Genomic DNA, 23107 nt, shown 5'->3' on the forward strand with positions numbered 1-23107 from the left:
CTGCTTACCTCACTTATAGGTTAAGTCCGCCCCTGGATATATCTTTAAGCAGTGTAAACATTGTACACAGTCCAAAAGTGTTATAGTGGAAGATATTGCATATACCAGTCACAAACCAGTCAGAGTCTGATATCAGTCCAGTCATCGGTGAAGATGCAAGTGAATGATGAGAAAGTGCAGTGCATGGTATAATAGAGTGGTGTGTATGCTAGTAGTGGTGTTCTTGATTGGAGTTCAACATTTTGAAGGTCTGTGAGAAGAAGCTATCCCTATACATCAGTAATATCAGCTTTTCAGACCAGGGTCCTTCATCAGATACACAAGCTACGTGCATCCTGAGCTGCACACATAACATCTATGTGGCCAAAATGGATAAAGTGTATTCTCTTCAGTGATAAGTGTTTCAGAGAATACTGTTAAGAAAGTTAAATGTGCATTGTGATTTTGTCTGTTTTACCTCACAGCTCCTCATAGACCTTCCTTCAACTTTGAGTGTCTGTGCAGACAAAGAAGCCAGGATGAGTCTCCTCATTCTCCCTCCTTTCATCAGCACACTGCTCTACCTCTGCAACTGATACAGCATCAGGTTAAAACACACACACGCACAAGGCTATGGTGTTACTGCACAGCAGATTGTATCTCACAGTAAAGGCCAGATGTTTTTTTAATTTTCTTTAGAAAATAGGATTCAAAGGTTATAGAGCACAGTCATGAACTAAACCAGTTGTGTCTCACTAAAGGATGTGGTTCTGATAGTATTTACTGTGATGTAATTTCTAAGAAGTGCTATGAATAAGGAATGAATCATTATTTGAGTAGAATTTGTATGATTGCTTGGTTTAGGCTCCAGGTGTGTGGCGTGATATTCAGAGGTACATGGTAAAAGTTCGAGTCTTGTGAATATCTGATTAAGCAGCTCCTTCCTTAAGCATTCTGATTACCAGCGCTGTCCGAGATCGAGTGGGCTGCGAGTTGTGTCTGAAATATTATTGCTTGATGTCTGTTGAGGAAAACAACCTGATAACATAAGCGGTGATAGCGTAGATATTACTAAAAGAAGTAATAAATCAATATCTTTGTGATTTTTAAAAAAAATATATGTTAATATTACATATCACGCTAGTTTTCTTACCTTTTAGAAAAATTGCAATATAGGTCCAAGTCCAAGAATTTAAAAATGTTTTCCTGTACTTCTCTCATTTTAACCATAAGAGGAATTGCACCATACGTCATCAGCTCTAGCATGCTCTGCATGGGCCGTTTCTTCCCTTGGCATCTCTTGCTAGCTTTTCATTTTAGCTGAAAACATCATTTTAGATAGACACTAAGTAAGTCTTATTCTGTAAAAATACGTCAATCTCTTTTGCTGCAAATCCTGGAAATGCTGTTTATCTGCTTCCTGCATGGAGTTGCCCAGAACAATACTATACGAGATGTTAACATACACCACTGCTTTGTTTTTACGCTTATTATTATTTTTTTGACATAATAACCTCCATTACTGAACGTCATCCATCCCACGCATGTTGCCCAGGTGATGGCTGTAGCCGGCCTAGACTCCAGCCGAGCACGACTCTCTCCTACATGCTCGATCCACTCATGGTCCACGCCCCCGGACACGCCCCCATCCTACACCCCTCTCATCCAGGTGGACTGGCATGGAGCTCCACCCAGTGCCAGCAGCACTCCAGCATTGGCTCGTCGCAGCTCGTGGTACACCCAGAAGGGCCATGATTGGTCACCTAAATCGGTCACACCCACTTCCTCCCTCTTACAGATTCCACCCGCCTACAGCAGTCAGTATCTGCAGCAGAGAGGCAGCGCTCATAGTCTGGTGGAGGCAGTGAGTGTCAATTTTATTGCTTGGTCTTCTGTGTTTGTTTGTTGTTGTTGTTGTTTTTTTTTTTTTTTCTTGGTGAATAATACAATGCTTCTGTTCATCCAACCCTCTTTTTTTGCAATTAAACTGGTCATTTTTAGGGAAGAAGGTAGGGATGCTTCCTCTTAGCCATAGAGACATTGTGTTAAAACAGCAGCTGACTGAAATAATTGTTTTAATGTTTGCTCTAGGTGTTGATATCGGAGGGACTGGGAAAATATGCAAAGGACCCAAATTTTGTGGCAGCAGCCAAACACGAGATCGCAGATGCATGTGAGCTGACTATAGATGAAATGGAAAGCGCAGCTAGCAACTTGCTAAACGGAAGTCTGGGCAATTGCATGGGATCAGATGGCACCGGCACGCCCCAGAGCATCATAGGCCACAGTCTCCACAACTACAGCGATGAGGAGACAGAGACAAACAGTAAATACGAGGAGGACCTCACAGACGAAATTATATGCATCTCAAATTTATAGCATTTGCTAAAAAAAAAAAAAAAAACAAAAAAAAAAGATGAAAGGAGAAGAAATAGTGCCTTCTAGGGGAGTGGAGACAAACAACTCTCTGGGCCGATCAACAAGCAAAATTCTATCCCATTCTACAGCTGTCACCTAACTGGGACATGGGCTTGCTGCAGAAAAAAAATTAGACACAAGAAATGTGAGCTCTCAACTGTATGTATGCGTGTGCATGTGTGTGTTTCTCAACAGCTTTTTACAAGAATATTTTTCCACATTCTTTACATATCAACCAAAAAAAACAACAAAAAAACACAGTCTATTTGCGGTCATATCCCTCTCCATTGCCTTACCCCACATACACAAAAGCTAGTAATTAGCTTCGATACACTGCCATTCATTGTCCATTCCCAGTGTCACTCAAAACAAGTCAACGAAACACCCAGATATAACTGTTAAAGCAATATCACCCCGTCACCCTGTTATCAAACTTGAAAAACACACCTCTACTGCATATACATAAGGGAGAATCTGACAACGAAGCATCAAATCTAGCCAAGGTTCTCCCTGTAATTACGCATTACATTAAAGAAAGCAAATATTTTAGCACAAACAGAGTAATATTACACCCAGAACTAAAAGTATTTCTGAAGAGTCTAGCCATGGCTTGAGCCAGTGTGAATGCAAGATGCGCACGATATACAGAAGATCCACTCTGTCCTTCTAATATGATGCCTTTAAGAAAACAATGGAAAAATCCTTTTTCTCTGCAAAGTTCTTTTACTCAGTTTATGATTAGTAAAGAAGGTCCCACTGCATACATATAAATTGGTCCATTTCAGAAGTAAGTCACATTAGAAGGTGTGTTTCTGTGCATATTGTGTGCATAATAAGTACGTGAACAGAGTTACGCGTTACCAAATGCTGCTTTACAAGCCATTTTGTACCACTGAGTGACATTCAAACGCCATTTCTTTTCACAAACATGTTGATGTAGTGTAGGCCATGTTTTCATGCTTTATACCTTTTAAAATTACGTTTTATTTTTGCATGGTTTTGAAGAACGTGTGTGAAAGCTCCTGCTGTCTTCATCACACACTCCTACTCCTCAGGTGACCAGTCATGTGAAGTTACTACCTACACACATCTGCACTACCCAAGAGCTGCTAACTCCACACTGCACCTCTGCTACCTCTACCAGTCAGGCTCTAGTGTAATGTCAGCATGTTCCCTTAGGGACCAAAGACATTGGGATGGGGAGTGAAACAGTTATTGCCCTTTTTTGTTAAAATCAACTGTCACAACAGCTGCATGAGTGTGTCATACATACCGCCGTTTTATGAGCTGCTCTCTGATTACGCTGTCCGAATAAACAGGGTTCATCATTCACACTAAACAGAGTAAATTAATGAAGAATAATTTATTATATATTATATGACAATAAATGAATTAAATTAAGCATAAATTAAAGTGCGTGCCAGCTCGAATGCTATTATTAGCATGACACTAAACAGCCTTCGATTAATCTCTCTAAAGGTTATGTCTAAACAGTTGGAGACACACTGTGGTGTAACCACAGACTCCTTGTGAGTTCTAAATGTCACTTAGACAGCTCAAAGCCTTCACAAAGAGTTATGTAATAACTTAATAACTCGCTGTTTATGGTATAGCGTTTTGAGAAGTTAAACAATTCTCAACACTCAACACAAGCAATGCCATCCAAGCCAGTAAACATCTCTTAACTAAATAACAGATACAATTATGCTTCAACTAATTGCCAACCTACTGAATATGTCCAGTTATTTAAAGCCACATTCTGTTTCAAATCTCCTAACTGCCAGGTGCAGGGAGAATCACCTGGACATGTTCTTGAGTGTGAGAACAACATTCAAGGGACATGTTTTGCTGCATTAGCAATAGATATCGCTGACATACAGCCATATTTCCCTTGTGCATTTGATCCACTATGTGTACATCATATAGAGCCATAAACGTTTTCTGTCCTCTAAATTTGGGGATACACTCACCAAGGCAGAGGAGGCTATTTTTTTTTTTTAAATATACTTTCCTACTACCTTTTTCCATAGAATGCCACAGAAATGATACCTATTATCTTTGAGTTGGCCTTCACTACTTAGCATTGCAAGCCATTGCGCAGGAATTGGTTTTCCCTTCTTACAATGGACCCCTTGTTCTCTCCAATTGGGCTGTACTACACACTTTTTTTCTTCTTTTCTTTTTTCTTTTTTTTTTTTTTTTTTATAAGACTTGTGTTTGTGCAGCCAGTGTCTGAATTGTAAGGAAGACAAAGACTGGTACTAGCTATGTGCTCACTGCCTCATTGCTGCAATAGTGAAGCTAATGCTGTTACAGTGCACTTGACTGGACCATACAGTTGAACCCCAGGCTGAGTAGGACCTGGAAATACGTCTGGGTCGGTCAATGCTAGGATGCAGGAACCGGAACAGGCAGCCATTTAAATTGGTCATGGCTTGAGTTGGATAGGATAGTGCTAGGCAACCCTGCAGGACCTGGTGCACGCGTTTGCACAATGCTGGCCTCAGTGCAACGTTAGTTAGTTGAGATTTAAAGAGAGATTTGGACAGATAAGTAATATAATAATATAATCTAACCTGAAGCTGATGCATGTATGCCTGCACAAAGCACTATATGCAGATACCCTCTGCTGAATGCCGGTGCACTGACGGCATACATCACATCATCTGTGGCATGCACTGGAAATATCTAGCTGTCTTAATGTTAAGATTGGAGCAGTCATTCTAACCTACAAAAATGGATCCCTCAGAAAGGGATAGGCTGGGACATCCATGACAAGATATGGGTTTATGCATGGCTTCAGGTGTAGTTAATACAGTCCTTTGCTTGACTAGAATTACAGAACAATGGCCAAATGTGCAGTCACCACATCCTGGCTCGGTATACCATCACTGAGTTTTATCAGCCTTACACAAGTCTTAGACAGGTCATAACCTCAGGCCACAAGCAGGTGTCTGAGTGCCTCCCATCCATGTAGAAACCTGCTCTACTAAAGCTTTGGCAATTTTACAGACATTGTTTATGAGGCAGTGCGAGCACATCAGATCATCAGACCAGCGTTGCCTGGGGTTAAATACAAACTGCAGTTCCCCCACTGACCCCAACATTTTGGAATCAGGACATGGCATCAACCTCAGACCCAGAAATGTTATTGTGCTGACCCAAGAATCTTTCTCTCAGGAAAAAGGCAGGACCAAAAAGAATCCTGCAGTTCAAGACATTGAGTTTTAATCAACGTAACGTAGAACAGTGGTTTTCAACAAACTGTATATTTGAGAATTTTAAATGATTTCTTCTGCTAAGGTTGTCAAACATGCTCTGAAACTACAGGACAGGTTCACATTGCTGGACCTGTGTGATGTTTATTTTCATGCCCCAGAACACACTTCTACTTCTTAAGGTACATTTTAAGGTTTGCCTTCTTAGAACACAGGTCCTAAGGAGACTTTCCATGAATGTTAAATGTATAGACTGGATCGCTCACGTTGCCTGGAAGCTGACTATTCATCAGATACAGCAAGAAGAACCCAAGTTATACGTGTCTGCCACTTCATCTTTAAGGTCATCTTTTTGTAACTATGCAACATGCCAAACTGAAATGAGCATTTTTGCTGACAACCACTGCTTTTTCTTGTTAATGATCACTGAGAACTGTATACGCTGTTGATTATTTCACCTTGGATGCATTGGAGGTCAGATTATTCTGGGACTGGGGTTGAATCCAGGATTCCTGACCAAGGCATTTCAGGCATTCTTGTCAATCAGTCAATTAACTTTGCAGCATTCCCTGAAGGCGAATCTGCAAAGCCATCCTTGCTGTGCCTGGTACGCACTCTATGGTTCTATTTATACTGGATGGCAGCTATCCAGTGATCAGATCATCTGTTCATCTGGCATGAAGGACAGATATAAGGGGCTCCCTTGTCTAAGCAGAGACCGGCCCACTAGGTGTTGGACACATCATTAAGACATACAGATGGGTCAGATGCCCAACCTCATGATATGCCACTCTAAGGGAAGTGTCCCCTCCTCTTGGGCAGTATTCTTGAGGAGTGCTACTCCAGGTATTCTGTGCTATTTCCACCTTTCTCCAGGTTCGACAAGGTTAATGCCATCCCTCCAGGGATGCAAATGTGGTGGTCATCTGTGATTACCTTTCTTATTAGTCTTAAGGTGAGTCCAAGTCCTTCCTTGTAACGTTGAATCTTGGTGATTCTCACAACTCCTGGCAGTTACAAGGAGGAAAAGCTAAGAACAAGAAGAACTAAGCGAGAAAGTTCCAAGGACAAGTGGCAGTATGACAGTGGTATTTATTAGAAATTTATGGCCTCATGGTCTCATATGCCACTTTGTGAATTTAATAATGTATCCAGGTGATTCTCGCTGCACTAGACTGTTATCTGGGGTTCATTAAAACTACAGTTACATATGTAACTACCATTATGAAAACAGTTTCCAGTATTTTATTCAGGTTTGGCTTATATCATTTTTTTTTTTTGTTCTAAACTCTTTGCCAGCCATAAGGATATAAGAAAGCTATAACAGGTACTAACCCATTTTTAAAGGGTATAAACTCCAAGGATGTTTGTTTTTGACAAATGAAACCTGACTTATTGTCTGAGCCATAGAGCTTTTTTCATACTTTCACACTTGCCTAGAGATATTTGAAACTAAAAACTGCTTTTTGCACTTTTCATGCTACTGTACACAAAGACAATCTTTTATAAAGCCCATTTGATGAAATGTCATGTTACATCACAACTTTGTTGGTCCAGGGTGTGGACATATCATAGTTTTGTACTGCACAGTCAGTTTATATGCTCCATTTGAAAAGGCTTGTCATCTCGTATTTGACTAAAACTCCAGGGATGAATTCTGTTTAAAGGAAAAAAAAAAAAAAAAAAAAAATGAGCGAGATGCTGGGAATACTGCATCCGTCACTCACTGCCATGCCACATTCACTGATTCAGTCATGAATTGTGTTTGTATTATTTTTCTGCATAATACATCTGCATCACTGGCATAGCACGAATGCTTGAAACCTGCACAAAGCCAAACTGCTTCACACCACACTTGTTTACCAACAAGGGCTCTGAGAAACATTTCTGGTATCACAATCTGCAATGTCCTCAGTGATCTCATTTTCTTATTTGGAATTTGGTAATGTATGCATCCAACAGGCTATACAGAAATATGCATTTAATGAGTCAACACTGGTTGTTTTTAAAGCCAACAACATGTACTGCTAAATATTAGCAGGAGGTTATATAAAACGATACCAAACTTTAAAGCTAAATTTCAGAATTCACATGTGTATTCTCACGTATATAAATATATATATTTCCTTGCCATTTGCTCCATTCATGCCATTTTAAAATCCTTAACATTAGGTATAGGGCATTCAAGTGTACACAAGTCATTTTGCATTGAAAAGCAGTTTTATTAGGAAAATTGTGTCAAATTATGTTAAAGACAATTTGCAAGAGGCAATGTAAAGGTTTTAATCAAAAAACGGTTTATTTTCATATAGTGATTTTGTGTACATGACATTGTACCCTTTGTTCAATAACTATTTATTTGAAGTATTCTGAGATCTGCCTGTAGCTCATTGCCCAGAATTTGCCAGTTTTGTATCGATGGACAATCTGTTTTTTGTACATTAGCTTTTCTCTCTTGTTCTTGGCCTGGATTATTTTCTAACCAAATAAACTGTTTAAAAATACTCAGTGCTATGGTAGTCACAAGACATCACAAACCACTGGACTTGTAAACAAAAAGAAGTGTGAACAAATTTGCCTTTAACCTGCACATTTCATTTCCACTGAACTGCCAGAATGCAGATTCTTGTGCTTTGTGTGGTACAGATGCAGAAATCTATAATGGCATAAAGACTCACGTCATTGTAGTGCAATATTTTAGGCTTTAAGGCTTTTAGACTGTGTTTAAGGCTTTTGTTGTTACAGCAGCACAGTAATATTTATTCATGTAGAAGAAAAAAATCCTTTAAGACATCATAACTTCAACCCCAAAACCCCTCTGTGTACAACAATGTGTGCTCTCTAACAGGATTGTGCGATTAAGACATTAAGCATGCTTTCACATAGGTAGTGTTTAGTCCATTTGAATCAAACCCAGGGGTTAGCACATTTTTTTTGGCTATTGAAAGAAATGCAGCACATGTTTTCAGCCCTACATGCACTATAGCCAATGTTTTTTCGTTTTATTCATTAACTTATCTGCAGTGTGAAACCAAATCAAATATGAATCATATTACATTTGGACAAAGAAGCAGTTGTGAAAACCACCAAGACTGCATAGTGAACAATTACGAACCATCATTCCATTTAATTGATTGAATTCATTTTTAAAAATCCCTCTTTTAAAATATATTTTTAAAAAATCAGTCAAGTAAGAAGTCAAGTTTGTGAGGTACTACATAAAAGGTCAGAAAATGACCTCTGAGACAAAATTGATCGCTACTTAATATTAAAAGATTGAGGCATTATTAAAGCAGCTTGGTGTACTACAGGATACCGTAGTATCTTTTCAAAATGTATAGTGTTTTTTAAGATAAGTCTGTAGTAGCTGTGCTCTTAAAAACAGAATTAAATGGCTGACTCTTAGCCTGCAGTAGTTTATCAAAGCAATACATAATTTGTTATGGAAAAGTTACTTTAAAAATCTTGTGGACAGCACTTGTCCCCAGACATTTTGTTTTTTTAGTATGCTAGTATATTAACTCTATTTTAGATTCCCTCAATCCGCTACAGCAGCATGTCCCCTAGCCTGTACTCACATACATTCCTCCACATCCTCCTCCTTTTTATTCCAGCAGACTCTCTCATCTCTGCGTCTCCAGGCTGGCGGGCTTGTAAACAGGGACACCCTGATCTTGGAGTGAAGGAAGCCCCTTGATCGCATCAGCGGCTTTCTCAGCAATCATGATGGTGGGGGCGTTCAGGTTGCCACTAACTATACTGGGCATGATTGAGGCATCCACCACTCGGAGTCCCTGCAGGCCATGCACACGCGTCTCAGGGTCCACAACAGCCATTGGGTCCGTAGCTTGGCCCATCTTGCAGGTGCAGGACGGGTGATAGGCGCTGTCTGCTTTCTGCCGCACGAAGCCATCAATCTCGGCATCGGAACGGACAGAAGTGCCAGGCTGCAGCTCAACACCCCGGAACGGCTCAAAGGCTGGCTGAGCGAAGATTTCACGTGCCAGCTTCACACTCTGCCGGAACTCCCAAACATCAACGTCTGGGGGGAAAAAAAAAAGAGAAAAACTTGCATGGATAAAGGACATGGAGAAGCAATTTCCTACAAAATTGTCACATTTCATGTTCTTGTTATGTTTGACCACTTCAGGTTTTGAGTTTCGCTCATCATATCAATATATTTAGCATAAATTCAAAGCTTGGCTTCTGTATGCAACACTAACAGTGCCTTGAATAAGAATTCACTTCCTTTGAAATGTTCTAGATTCTGTCGTGTTACAACCTGAAGCCAATTTGGAGTTAACTGGGATGTCTGGGATTTCATGAACTTACACAATAAACTCCAGTGTTGCAGTATAGTTTACAATGTATGACTGCAACAGTATTTTACCACCAATTCTAAGAAACCCCTAAATTACAGGTGAGGCCAAGGTTTACATACAGCTATGATATTCAATCTGTTTCCACATATTTCTTTCGATACGTTAATACATGTGTGTACATCACAGATCATTACACAAAAGTTAAGGGTCAGTGCCTTTGCCCTTAAGACCAAGGAAAAATCCAAGCAACTCAGCCAAGACCTCACAAGTCCAGATCATGCTTAAGCAGGCATCTATACAAACAACTGAGGCACTCCCAGATACGAACCATCTTCAACAGTAAAGGAACTGGAGACATCAGTTATCAAAGCAAGTGCATCCGGCATTAAGAGAATCCTATATCACAACGACCTGAAAGATTGTCACGCAAGGAAGAAGCTCCTACTCTAAGACTGGCAGAAAAAAAGCTGCAGGTGATAACCAGGATTAAGACCTAGCCTTTTGGAGGAATGCTGTCTGTCTGTAGACTGTTTGGATATATTAATCAGTGCTGAGGAAAAAGGGTGAGACTTTTAAGCCAAATAAAACCATTGTGGAGATGTTTGGCTTGGAAGGCACTTCAGAAAACATGATTATCTAGAAATATCCAGAAACATGGCACCTTACAATATTTAGTATACTTGCAAGGGATTATAACTCGACTCTGATTCAGAGAACCAGCATAAAGGGAATTTTTTAACGTTTTGTTCAAATATTAAAAATATGTTGTTTTTTTTAATCTTGTTATCAATTTAATGTCATTACAAACTTAAATACAGCTTAATTTCTGGGTGAAGAATTCATGCATATGACCACTTTACCAACAAAACTCCCACATGCCCATGTTGTCACAGTTTTTTGTCTAACACTTTGTAATGTTTCAATTAAAAAGGAGCAAAGGCAAACTTTAAAGTTCACAATCCGCTTTTTCGGTAGAATCTATTTTCACCATAGATTTCTCTAGATTTTAGCAGATTTCTATTGTATTATAAAGTACAGCTTATTTAATCATTTTCTGTATATTTACTTAATTTTGTAATCAGAGTGTTCTACATGTGAGCCTGAATCCATTCTGAAATGCAAAAGTGGTTCCATGACCCTGTCACCGGTTCACCACTGTTCCTTCCTTGGATCACTTTTGATAGATACTGACCACTGCAGACCGGGAACACCCCACAAGAGCTGCAGTTTTGGAGATGCTCTGATCCAGTCGTCTTGCCATACAAATTTGGCCCTTGTCAAACCTTACGCTTGTCCATTTTTCCTGCTTATAAGATCAACTTTGAGGACAAAATATTCACTTGCTGCCTAATATATCCCACCCACTAACAGGTGCCATGATGAGGAGATCATCAGTCTTATTCACGTCACCTGTCACTGCTCATAATGTTATGCCTGATCTGTGTTTATAATAATATATAATAATAGTAATAAAGATGAAGTAAGTAGAATGATACAGCATTTCTAATACAGTGCTGCTAAAGTCACACGTGATCGATGGGTATATTTTCAGCAATGACAAATTTTCTGTCCATTTAAAATTGATCATCATTTTAAAACACACTGGCTTTACAATTCAGTCATCAATGAATGAACGGTTCTGCTTGTGTACACAAATAATAAAAAAAAGCAGATGTGTATTACACAACTTACCAGTTGAGAGGTAGTTGGGTTCAATCAAAGGGTGATCGAGTGGATTTCTGCTCTTCAGTTTTAACCAGCCAACACTCGTACTCCTCATTGGTCCAACGTGTACCTGCATAAAACAACTTCAGTGCTAAAGCTGCTAAACCCAGCGTATTATTTTAAATCAGGGAGCTAAAAGGGCAACGTCATCCAGATTACTGAAGAAATCTAATACAGTAAGAAATTCCAAGAAAATATTCTGAAGTGAGGAAGATGTAGACTGTTTGTATACATCATATAAAACTGGATATTAATCTTTGCACAAATTCCTTGTCTATTTCAAGTCTAGAAAATGATTTTCTGTATGAAATGCCTTAATGTAGATTTTTATAAATTATGATTCTAGGGTTATATGATATGTTATGATAATAAATTATGATTTTTCTTTCTTAATTCAATCTTGGATTTCTGTTAAATCTTTCCATTAATTTGGAGCAATAATAATAATTTAAAAAATGAATAAAATTTTTTTTTTTTTTTTTTAAATCAGGGAGATTTCTGTGATTTCTCATACTTCTCATATTTTTTTTTTTAACTTAGTTTAATTAAACAACACAGGCATTAATCACAAAATTAATCCTTTGTGAGCTTAATATTAGAAATTATATCACTATTTATTCTTAAAAATGATATCCCTATTTATTCATTATTTCTGGAATAAACAGGAAGAAACGGTCATGCAGATGCACCAGTTTTCAAGCATTTCAAATCATGTTATGTGTACACAAAATTCATGTAGACATAAAACAAACATAGCACAGCACAGACAAAGCATAATCAAACAGTCAAACAGGGGGGTGTGTGTGTGTGTTTGTGTAGACAGCTAGTACAGATTAAGGTATATATCTGACTGATTAATACCCATGACAGAATATAATAGAACAAGTTATTTCTTTAACAAACTAAAATCCTTTAAGCTGACCTGGTAGCCCTCGAGTTTAGGCATGATGCGGCCATGGTCGATAACCTGAGATGGCAGGAAGTGAAACTGGATGTCAGGATGAGTGACGCCAGGACCACTGCGTATAAAACCGCCGCTCTCTAGATGAGCTGTTGCACCATAACCTGTGAGATAGATCACAGGCAAATGGCAAGCTTTTCATTTTACACCTTCAGGGCAGCCGAAGTAAAGCAACATAAATATAAACCAAGCATTGTACTGTTTCTAAAGTCATATTCCAGATAACAAAACCAGTTATGCTTTTGCCATGATGATAAAAAGCCCAAGTCAAGTGATGCAGATGTTTGGAGTGAAGGTTTTCTTAATTAGACATAAAATGGACTTGTTTTTTACAGCCCTGTTCATTTAGTTATTACTTTTTTTGTTTTTGCCTACCAATATTTCCTATCAATTCTAGTTGGTTGTATTTTCCAAAATATAATAAACTGGCGGCGATTAAACCACTGCAAACCTGAACACGGAGTTACTAACGATGCTATAATGATGCTAAAATAAAGAGTGACTCAACTGACCTTTTTTGTTTTGTGTCTACAAGCACAGGTCATTTTACCTTAACCATAACGCATGTGGGTTTTGTTTTCTGACTTCTGTGTTTGTATATTCAATTCAAATTGTATTAGTTACATACATAATCATACGCAGTACATGCAGTCAAATGCTTTTTATGTAATTTGTCCTTGTTATAAAAATAGAATTTTAATAGAAATTAAAAATGAAGTAAAATGGAATTAGCTGTAGAGAAAAAAATAAAGAGGCAAAATATAAGAAACACAGCATATGAATTCAATACAAGGACTGATGATATGAATATGGTAATATGAACATAAACTTTCTGTCCAAAAAAAAAAGTCACACTTTCTAATATTTTGTTTCTGTCTTTTGCTCTGATTCGCTGCAAGTTGTTGTTTTTTAACGATTTGATTGCACCAATGACTTAAGTGATCTCTCATCACGATCATTCAAGATGTTTTTCTGACCACATATCTTTTTAAAAGGTTATAAGGCACTGGAAAGTTTGAACCCAATTTTAATAGCTTCAGCAATCTCTGTAGATGTTTTCTTTGCTTCATGCAGGCCAATAATTTAAAAACAGACTAACTACCTTTTCCACAAACACAGGATGTCTTCCAACATGGTTGCTTAAAAAATGAGAAGCAACTCACTGCATCAGTTAGGGTTTAATTATTTTGTTACCAGCTAAAAAAATATTAATTACTGCAGTAATTATCCAATAAAAGGCTCTTATATTTTTCGGGCCACTTGTAATATATACCTTTAACAAAATGTTACACTGCTATATAGACCAGGGCTCTCTGCGTTTGAACTCCTGTACTTGCTTTTATTTCCTATGTGTGATTAATGGATATGTTATTTCTGGTCACTTTACCCGTGAAGCGCAGAAGCCACTCCAAGCCGATCTTAACCATTTGGAACGGTTTCTGAGCTCTGTACAGAGTGATGGGCTTAGTGCACTTCTGTTGGACGTACAGCTCCAAATGATCCTGGAGATTGCTTCCAACACCTACATACACAGAGAGCGGACATCATCGAAGATAACGAAAGAAGTGGCAACAAGAAGCTGCCGTCAAGTTAAACCGTAACAAGATTATTGTACTGAACCCTTTTTATTAAACTCTGACAATTTCAATTTATATACATTATTCCTTTAATTATTATAATATGTCTTTGAGGAAACACCAAACAGAGTAAGAATGATTAACAAGGTCTCGACCTTACACTAAATACCGGTGGTGTTTACAACACTTACATCACTAAAGGAAAGCTTATCACGACTGGTCAAAGTACAAACCATTAAACTGTAAAAGTTCCATTAAAAAAAGAACCGTATGTTACAGACCAGACAAAGATCATTTATGTTACCCTGCCCCTGTTTAATAGCAAATGCATTGTATAACATTTATTTTTTATTTTTTGGAAATATTGTATAGTTAGGAAGAATGAGTACTGGGTCACCTGGGAGGTGTTGCACAATGGGGATTTCCAGTTTGCGCAAATCATCAGCATCTCCCACCCCGGACAACATCAGCAGCTGCGGAGAGTTAATGGCCCCGCCACTGACAATGACCTCCTTTTCAGCAAATACCTGGAACAATAATAATAATAATTCATTTTTTTTATATTCATTTGAAATAAATATACAGATGGTTGTTATTTAAATAATCTATAAGGGTGTATAGGGAGGTGAAAAAAACTGTTCTGAGGAAATGAGTATATCAGGTGATCTCTGCTGATGTTTCTCAGTAGTGTGAGCAGTTTTCTCAGACTGATAAACCCATACTGCAAAACAAGATAGAAGAAAGTGGAATTTTGATGATCTGCAGCCACATAGAAAAATAGGTCACTACCGCACCTTAGGGCTTTAGAGCGCATTATTCTGAATACTAAGCAGTAATAGCACTCAAATGAAAAAGTAAAAGAAATTGAAGTGTGTCTATGTGGCTCTTTAGGCAAAAATTACAAAGTAAAATATGCCGGCAAGGAAAAAGAAAACAGCATAGCCTGATTCACTTACACCCTCAGAAACGATTCCGATTCGTCAGAAGGTGTTGGTCAGAAGGTGTGATTCAATTTCTTTAAAAGCATGGCTATTGACTATACTGGGCTATTAATGCAAGCCAGTAGTGCTATGTAACAACGGTAAACATGTTCTTTTAAATCTTCCACCATGCTTCATTTTTGGGCATATTAACTTCAAGAGTAAGTTGTAAAAAGAAAGTGGCTGGTAAATGAATGACTATTGCTGTGAGGGTGACATTTTCTTTTTTCTTCAGCTGAGAAGCTGAGGTTCTTCCAACACCATGCTTCACCATGGGTAACATGTTTTTTTTTTGTGTGATGAGCTGTTTTGTTTAGGTGCCACACATTTTTGGCTATAAAAAGTTTCCCTATACCAAGCCTTGAAGAAAATCAGAGTTCAGAGGTCAGGGAGTGACCAATACTTGCCAGCTCCATTAATAGTGCCATAGATCTCTTAGCTATTAAGTTTTTTATGTTCTTGTTTTAGAGGGTGAGGTCATTGTGGTTCCCCATTTTCTGCACTTGCTGATGATGTCTTTTATAGTGTTTCATGGTGCATCTGGCAATTCTTTTGTTCCTCCCTCTTGATCTATACTTTTTCAATTCCTGTTTATCTTTGAGGACCATGGCTTCAGCAATCAGATGAAACCAAGATGATGTCAACAGTATTCTGCAGAAGCAACTGATCTTGATTTCTGGTTAATGAGAATCACTTCACTGCCTGGTGATTGGTTGATGCTGATTGGTTCATTCTGAGAATAGTCAAATAACTCATTATAAAAGGGTGTGCAAACTTCTTCAAACTTCATCTCTTCTTTTCTTTCCTTAAAATGGTTTGATTTTTTTACACTTGTATTACACACTGTTGTATAGACACACTGTTGCTATTATATCGATGCTGATCCATGATGCCCAGACATCAGGCCTACCTTCTTTGTCTGACCATTCTGTTGGTACTCCACCCCCACTGCTCGTGTCCCATCAAAAAGGATCCGTGTGGTCAGGCATCTGACTTCTGCTGTCAGGTTGTTTCTGGATAAAGCAGGCCTCAAATATGCACTTGCTGTGCTCCATCTCTTGCCTAAAGCAAGGGAAGATGAGAGTTAAGAGGGAAGAGGAGGGAAATCCAGGTCAAGAGGACTGCTTTTAAGTTAATTCAATGCATAACAGTTGTACAATAGAAAAAAGAAACATCACTGACTTTCAGTGACATCTGGAAAGAGGTACCGGAGCATTCGGGCCCTCACAAGCAGACTGTGTAACAACACCCTCAACACCCAGGACTGAATTGCACAAAACTCACTCTCTCACTCTCACTCACACACCCAGAACTGTACAAGACTAAAGAGAACCGAACTGTACAAAACACACACACACACACTCTCTCTCTCTCTCACCTGTGTGGACACACACACACATAACTTATATTGTTCACTTTTTATTGCACTACCTCAAACCCTGTTATTATTTCATTACGCTGCTATGTTTATATTTATGTCTGTGCCTATTTCTATTTGCACTACCTCAACCGCTGCTACTCTGTACATCATTTCATTTTTATTCCATTTCATTTTTTTACATTTCACTACACACGTTCTTTTTTCTTTCGTGTCTTGTTCTTGTGCTGTCTTCTTCTTTTTGTACCTACTGTTTTTGCACTGTATTGTCTTTGCACTGTTTGCACCTAGCTGCACACTTTGCACTTTATGTGGCTAGGAAAAAAACCTTGGTCCTAGCTCTGTGTTGTTTTTTTCATATTTTGATCTATATGTTGTATGTTTATGTAGCACCAGGTCCTGGAGAAACGTTTTTTCATTTCATGTACTGCATCAACTATATGTGGCTGAAATGACAATAAAGCTTCTTGAATCTTTAAATTCTGTGATAAACAAAAGAGTGATCAGTAATGCTAATTTTAAAAGCTTTATTTATCTGCAGTGACACATTTAAAAAAAAAAATTAATAAATCTTTGTATATCTGACCCTGGAAAGATGCTCAGGGGTCAGCATAGTAGGCCTTGACACCATTGTAGAGGTCAATGGTTTGGGGACTTAACAGTGGCAGAATGGATACTGGAAATATATGCCAAGCTCCCACTGTAAATACATATCTTTAAATATGTAAATACATATCTAAAAACGATGATCAGCCATTATAGTAAAAACACTGAAAGGTGAAATAAATGACAATGATTATCTTGTCACAAGGGTACTTGCCAAAGTGAACAATCAGTTCTTAAGGTTGACGAGTTGGGAGCAAGAGTAAGTTGGGCAAGTGTAAGGGTCTGAGTGACTTAGACAAGAGCCAAATTGTGATAGGTGAGTGGGCCAGAGCTTCTCCAAAACATCTGGTGTGCCCATGCTGACCACTACACACTTCCAAATGCACCCACAATGGGGATGTGTGCATCTGAAATGGACAATGGAACAACAGAACTTATGAACTAGACCATGGAGCAATGGTCTGATGATCAGATTTTCTTTTACATCATGCTTTTTGCTGGAGTAACAAATCCAACCCATGGAGGCCCCACCTTGCAACTTACAGGACTTAAAGTATCTACTGCCAATGTCTTGATGCCAGATACCTCAGCATAGCCTCAGAGGTCCTGTAGGGTCTATGTTTTTATATGCCATTCAATTTTGTTGGCACAGGTGGGACCTACACAATATTAGGCAGATGGTTTAAATAATATGGCTGATGTATGTATACTCTAAATCCCATCTTAATATAACCCAAAATCTATTATTCTACATTTCAGACTGAGCATGCAAAGCAAACCAAGAAAAAACTGTCAGAAATTTGTTTAGAAGTTCAAAAACATAAGCAGATGTGTCCACTAAACCAAAAAATTGATTAATTAAAAAAAAAAAAAACATTTATAGTATGTTCAGTATCATTTGGATGTAGTATTTTATATTAAAATTATATTAAAAACACAACCTTTGTGAATGGTCATATCCATCCAGCCAACACCTTCCTGCTGGTATCCATTCATGTCTGTGGTGAAGGGGTAGCCAGCTTGTTGAGCAGCCTCAATAAACGCATGGTGAAGAGGGTGATTGGTTTTGCCTCTGGAAACATGCAGGGGTCCACTACCACCCCGGTATTGGTCCGCTCCCAATTCATGTGTCTGGGCTTTCCTGAAGTATGGGAGGCAATGTTCATAGTCCCAGCCCTCAGCACCTTCTCTGTGCCAGCGGTTGTAGTCCTCAGCATGCCCACGGATATAGACCATGGCGTTGAGCGAGGATGAGCCACCCCAGACACGGCCACGAGGCCAGTACAAGACCCGGCCATCCATTCCTGCCTGTGGCAGAGTGTGATAGTACCAGTTGTATTTGTCATCACAGAGGTTGTAGGTCAGTGCTGCAGGCATGTGAATCTTCCATGACAGGCGGGTACACCCAAGCAGCAAGTCCTTGGGCCCTGCCTCCAAGAGGAGGACAGACTCAGATGGGTTCTCTGATAAGCGGTTGGCCAGCACACATCCTGCTGAGCCTGCCCCCACAACCACATAACTGAAAGTTGGGGTTTTCTTATTGGATGAAGTGGTGCTATAGCAGGAAACTGGGCAGTATTTGGAATGTGGGAACGCTGACTTTCTGGCAAGTCCTAAAGCCAGCCAAGCAGACAAGGGGGGCCGCACCATGACAAAACAGTTTTCAGTACCCTCTACAAACAAAACATGCAGAGAGAGATTTAGTTCCCAAGCACTTTGAAGACCTCTCTATATGCCAAGTAATTCCACGCCTACAAGACTTCTGCAAAAGATTACATTTAAAGGTCAGAAGGTAGTCAGGGAAAGATAAGCTTTTATCTATTTTTTATTACTCTGCAAAATTTGGTACAAGTTAATCCTTGCCTTGTGATTCTTAGCAATATCAAATATAGATTTTAAAAAGCTTATTTTCAGTAACTGTTTTCCTGAGAGCATTGGTTCTCAAGCCGAGATCAAACTCATGCAAAATCGTATATATATCAAGAGCCTATGGAGTAGTTAAGTCATGTACCAGCATATTTTTTGGGCTGTACCTGGTGGAAACCCACAGACACGACTATATATATAAGAGACCACTGCCCAATCTCCAGATTTGAACCCTATTGAAAACCTCTGGAATGTCATGAAGAGGAAGATGGATGATCACAAACCATCAAGCAAAGCTGAGCTTTTTGCTTTTTTGCAAAAAGAGTGGTATAAAGTTTCCCAACAGCAATGTGAAAAACTGGTGGAGAGCATGGAGCTAAATCACATGCAAATCGGGGTTATTCCACCAAATACTGATTTCTTAGTGTCATTTAGCCAAGGCATTAATACACTTTATTTACAAATTTATTTGCATTTTGTTTTATTTGAGTTATTAAAGCTCTGCAAATACTGCATGATCTTGGGTTATATTGATGCATTGTCATTTCCTTTAAATATACACTCTAAATAACAATAGCTATATATTGAATTTAGGAAACAAATGAAACAATGAAACAAAACCATTCATCTCACCAATACATGAACCTGTAAGAAAAAAAACATAAGAAACTCATTATTTTGCAGTGGTCTCTCATTTTTTTCCCCAAATATGTAGAGTAATAGTGCAGGCATTTTTCTGTTTTTGTGTCTAACATTATAAATCCTTCGATCTCAAAATGAGGTTTAGGAAAGCATAGCAATAAAGCATAACCAGGGGGTTACAGTGGAGGAAATCGAAATGGGGTTTAGCCAAGTATAGTAATGAAGCATAACAGGGTGTTACAGTAGAGGAAATTATAACCCATCATTATGAAAATTATTATCTTCATTGTTATAGAGTTCTTATAGTTATTGGCTGGTTTCAGTAGTCCCTTGGACTGAACAGATTTAATCTGAAATTCTAATTCATATAAATAATGTCCATAATGACAATTTCAATAAAATGTACGCTGAGAATAAAAAGTTAAGAAATTATGCTGTATGTCTCCCATAGCAAAATATTATTGTACAAGTTCAAATAATGAGCATATGATTTGACTTATTAGATTATATTCATGAAGTAAACGGGTAAAATGGATACATGAATACCCTGACTGCAATACCACATAACCATGTGGTTAACACATGTAAACACGAACTATAAATAGCTTAACCTTAATACATACATACATACATACATACATCATAAGTAAAATATATTCTGCATACACTGCACAAACCGATGATGCACATACACAAACATGAATGAAGAGTGAATGAATGAAGTGAGAACATATTTCTTGCTGGAACCTGAATCTATACAGCCTGTGTTACATCCAAATGTAACTTTAAGTGCAACTCTAATTCAAGTGTAAATTGCTATAACCACCAGGCAGCATGGTGGCTTAGTGGTTGGCACTGTTGCCCCACAGCAAGAAGGTCCTGGGTTCGAAACCCAGGTTCAAACAGACAGTGTGGAGTTTGCATGTTCTCCCTATGTGTGCTGGGATAGGCTCCAGCAGACCCCCATGACCCTAATTAGTATTAGGATGTCCTCATATCATATCTGCCATCCATCCATCTTACATGCTGCTTTTTTTAAATCATAAATTGTTCTCATAACTTAACCTTAGTGATACTCGGTCATATTTTATTGAGCCACCAGAAACTCTCAGACACAGTTTAATCCATTCCCTCTGATCATCCCAATCAGATAACTGGCACTGAAGCAATCCCTGTTGCAGGCGGTCAATAGATAACACCATTATCTTAGTCTTTATTGTTAACCCAGTGAAACAGGGATTATATGGAATTATGGCTAAATATGTTTTTACTGTTAATCAAAATTCACCAGAAGAATTTTTCAGTTTACAGACAGTAAATAAAAATTATGCAGATAAATCACATTTTCATTAGGTAGGTTTTGGTTTTGCAAAAATTAAGTCATTAAAAAAAAAAGTCGAAACTGGTGTTTGTTTAACGAAAATACAGAGCAAATGGTCATGAATGAGGATAAACTGACCCACTTGGAGGTCACTGAAACGGGGCTAGAAACTGTTTGGAGATCTGTACAGCAAAATAAATAACACTCAGGAGTCTTTTCACCTTCGAGTTTGTTTTTAAATATAAAATATAAACATAAACTCAAATGCTACAGCTCCAGCTTCGGTCAACTGACCAAACACAACAAAGCGGTAGTGCGGAAAATCAAGAGTCCAGTTTCTCATTTTACTTCGCGCAACTTTATCAAACAGTGTCTAGAGAGACCACCGAATACACACGCTACAATATCTGAATGAAATAATAAAACAACTAATAAATAAATAGTTCACTTACCGATTACTCCAAGGACACTAGTTACTTAGTCCTAAGTATTGTGGTACGTTGCTCCGAGGGGGCGGAGTCACACACAGAGTCGCTCATTTTACCCCGAGTGGGGCAAATGACAAACGGAGACCAGTTTGGCCTCCACCTGCTACACACACACATACAGGCTGCCTGCCTGCCTGCCTGTGTCCCTGACGTTTACTAGGCTTGAATAATAATAATAATAATAATAATAATAATAATAATAATATAATAAATCAGTAATCAAATCAAAGCAAATCAATAATATTACTAGTTATTATAAATAATTAATTTAATAATAATTAATAAATAATTTAATAATAATTAAACATTATTATTGTTCTTCTTGTTGTTATTATTTAAAGCATAAGATCAAATTTCGAAGTCTTTTACATAAAAAAAAATAACTGAGTCGTTATTTATATATTTGTATATATCATTTTACCCCGAGTGAGGCAAATAACACACTGAGACCAGTTTGGCCTCCACCTGCTACACACACACACACACACACACACACTGCCTGGTTGTCTGCCTGTGTTACTAACATTTACTGGATATGAATAAAAATAATAATAATAATAATAATAAGAAGAAGAAGAAGAAGAAGAAGAAGAATTATTACTATTATTGTTGTTGTTGTTGATGCTGCTGCTGCTGTTATTTAAAACATAAGATCAAAATTCAAAATCTTTTACATATAACTAAAAGAATAACTGAATCATTATTTATATATTATGAAAACAATGGGAAAAAATCTATCTATACCTGCCTTCTCTTCTTGGAATGCTGAAAAGGCAAAGCCTATACTTTTGTTTTTGCTATCCACAAACATTTTTGAATTCGAGATGAAAAGTTGAATACGAAATTTACATTTATAGCATTTGGCTAACACACTTATCCAGAGCAACTTACATTTTATCTCATTTTTTATACAACTGAGCAGTTTAGGGGCCTTGCTCAGGGGCCCAGCAGTGGCAACTTGGTGGTCCTGGGATTTAAACTCACAACTTTCCAGTCAGTTGTCCAACACATGGCACTATTTACTTAAACCATAGGATTTTTTCAAGGGTTTTTTAAAAACTAACCTGACTTACAGTTGTTATCACAGTGTGGCCTTTAGGTTAACTGTTTAAACAATAAATAGGTCTGAATGTTTTATTTTTTGAGCACTGACTTTTGCCTTTGAAGCTAAACCAACATTAAGAGCTGTCTTTCTGCGAGAAAAGCCATTGCACAAGCAGCACAACAATTTGAATTGTCCTGAGAACGCAAGAAAAATCCATAGGGCACGAGTGAAGGTATCCACACTTGAGAAAGGAAATATAGAGGCAACACAACTAGATGCAAACCACTCATCAGCTGTAGGATTTGGAAGGCCAGACTGGAATCCACAATGAAATACAATGATGAGCCACACAATTCAGCAACAAAGATTAACCTCTACCAAAGTGATGGAAACCCAAAGTGTGGAGAAAGACAGGATGTGGTCATGCTCCAAAGCATACAAGCTCATAGCATAGAAAGGGTGGAGGTAATGACATTGCTTGTGTTTGTAAGGCTGCTTTGAATCTTTAGTGATGATGTGAGTCAGTAGTCTACAGAAACATTCTGTTTGCCAGATACAGAAAAATCTATCCAATCTTATAG

General features: G+C 38.2%; 2 protein-coding genes across 13 annotated transcripts in view; one reads left to right on the forward strand and one right to left on the reverse strand.

Annotated features, from left to right (window-relative positions):
• The window catches only part of cacna1db (calcium channel, voltage-dependent, L type, alpha 1D subunit, b), a 137771-nt gene extending 129652 nt beyond the window's left edge, over positions 1-8119 (forward strand). For all 11 annotated transcript variants that reach the window (XM_058389582.1, XM_058389583.1, XM_058389593.1 and 8 more), the window contains 3 exons: positions 465-586; positions 1535-1843; positions 2071-8119. In XM_058389582.1, coding sequence (XP_058245565.1) covers positions 465-586; positions 1535-1843; positions 2071-2358 — 719 coding nt within the window. In that variant the 3' untranslated portion in view covers positions 2359-8119. The remainder of the gene's footprint in view (positions 1-464; positions 587-1534; positions 1844-2070) is intronic.
• Positions 7896-21586, reverse strand: chdh (choline dehydrogenase). 2 transcript variants are annotated; one of them, XM_058389594.1, is made up of 8 exons: positions 21446-21586; positions 18106-18926; positions 16091-16242; positions 14598-14727; positions 14011-14145; positions 12585-12727; positions 11630-11732; positions 7896-9657 (listed from the first exon to the last, which is right to left on the reverse strand). In XM_058389594.1, exons 2-8 carry the CDS (start codon positions 18812-18814, stop codon positions 9239-9241), a joined length of 1791 nt encoding a protein of 596 aa, XP_058245577.1. In that variant the 5' UTR covers positions 18815-18926; positions 21446-21586; the 3' UTR covers positions 7896-9238. The 2 variants fall into 2 exon arrangements, with proteins under 2 accessions (XP_058245577.1, XP_058245578.1); XM_058389595.1 differs by having other exon boundaries at positions 18106-18837; positions 21446-21585.
• Between the last annotated feature and the right edge of the window lie 1521 nt (positions 21587-23107).

The sequence above is a fragment of the Hemibagrus wyckioides genome, linkage group LG05 (genome assembly GCF_019097595.1).
Source record: "Hemibagrus wyckioides isolate EC202008001 linkage group LG05, SWU_Hwy_1.0, whole genome shotgun sequence".
Taxonomy (NCBI): Eukaryota; Metazoa; Chordata; class Actinopteri; order Siluriformes; family Bagridae; genus Hemibagrus; species Hemibagrus wyckioides.

Excerpts from the sequence above, each read along its gene's own strand:
- chdh (XM_058389594.1), bottom strand. The coding sequence starts at position 18,814 with ATGGTGCGGCCCCCCTTGTCTGCTTGGCTGGCTTTAGGACTTGCCAGA. Across the intron at positions 11,733-12,584 it reads CTAAACTCGAGGGCTACCAG|GTACACGTTGGACCAATGAG; the intron begins GTCAGCTTAAAG and ends TGTTTTATGCAG. Across the intron at positions 9,658-11,629 it reads ACCCAACTACCTCTCAACTG|ACGTTGATGTTTGGGAGTTC; the intron begins GTAAGTTGTGTA and ends TTTTCCCCCCAG.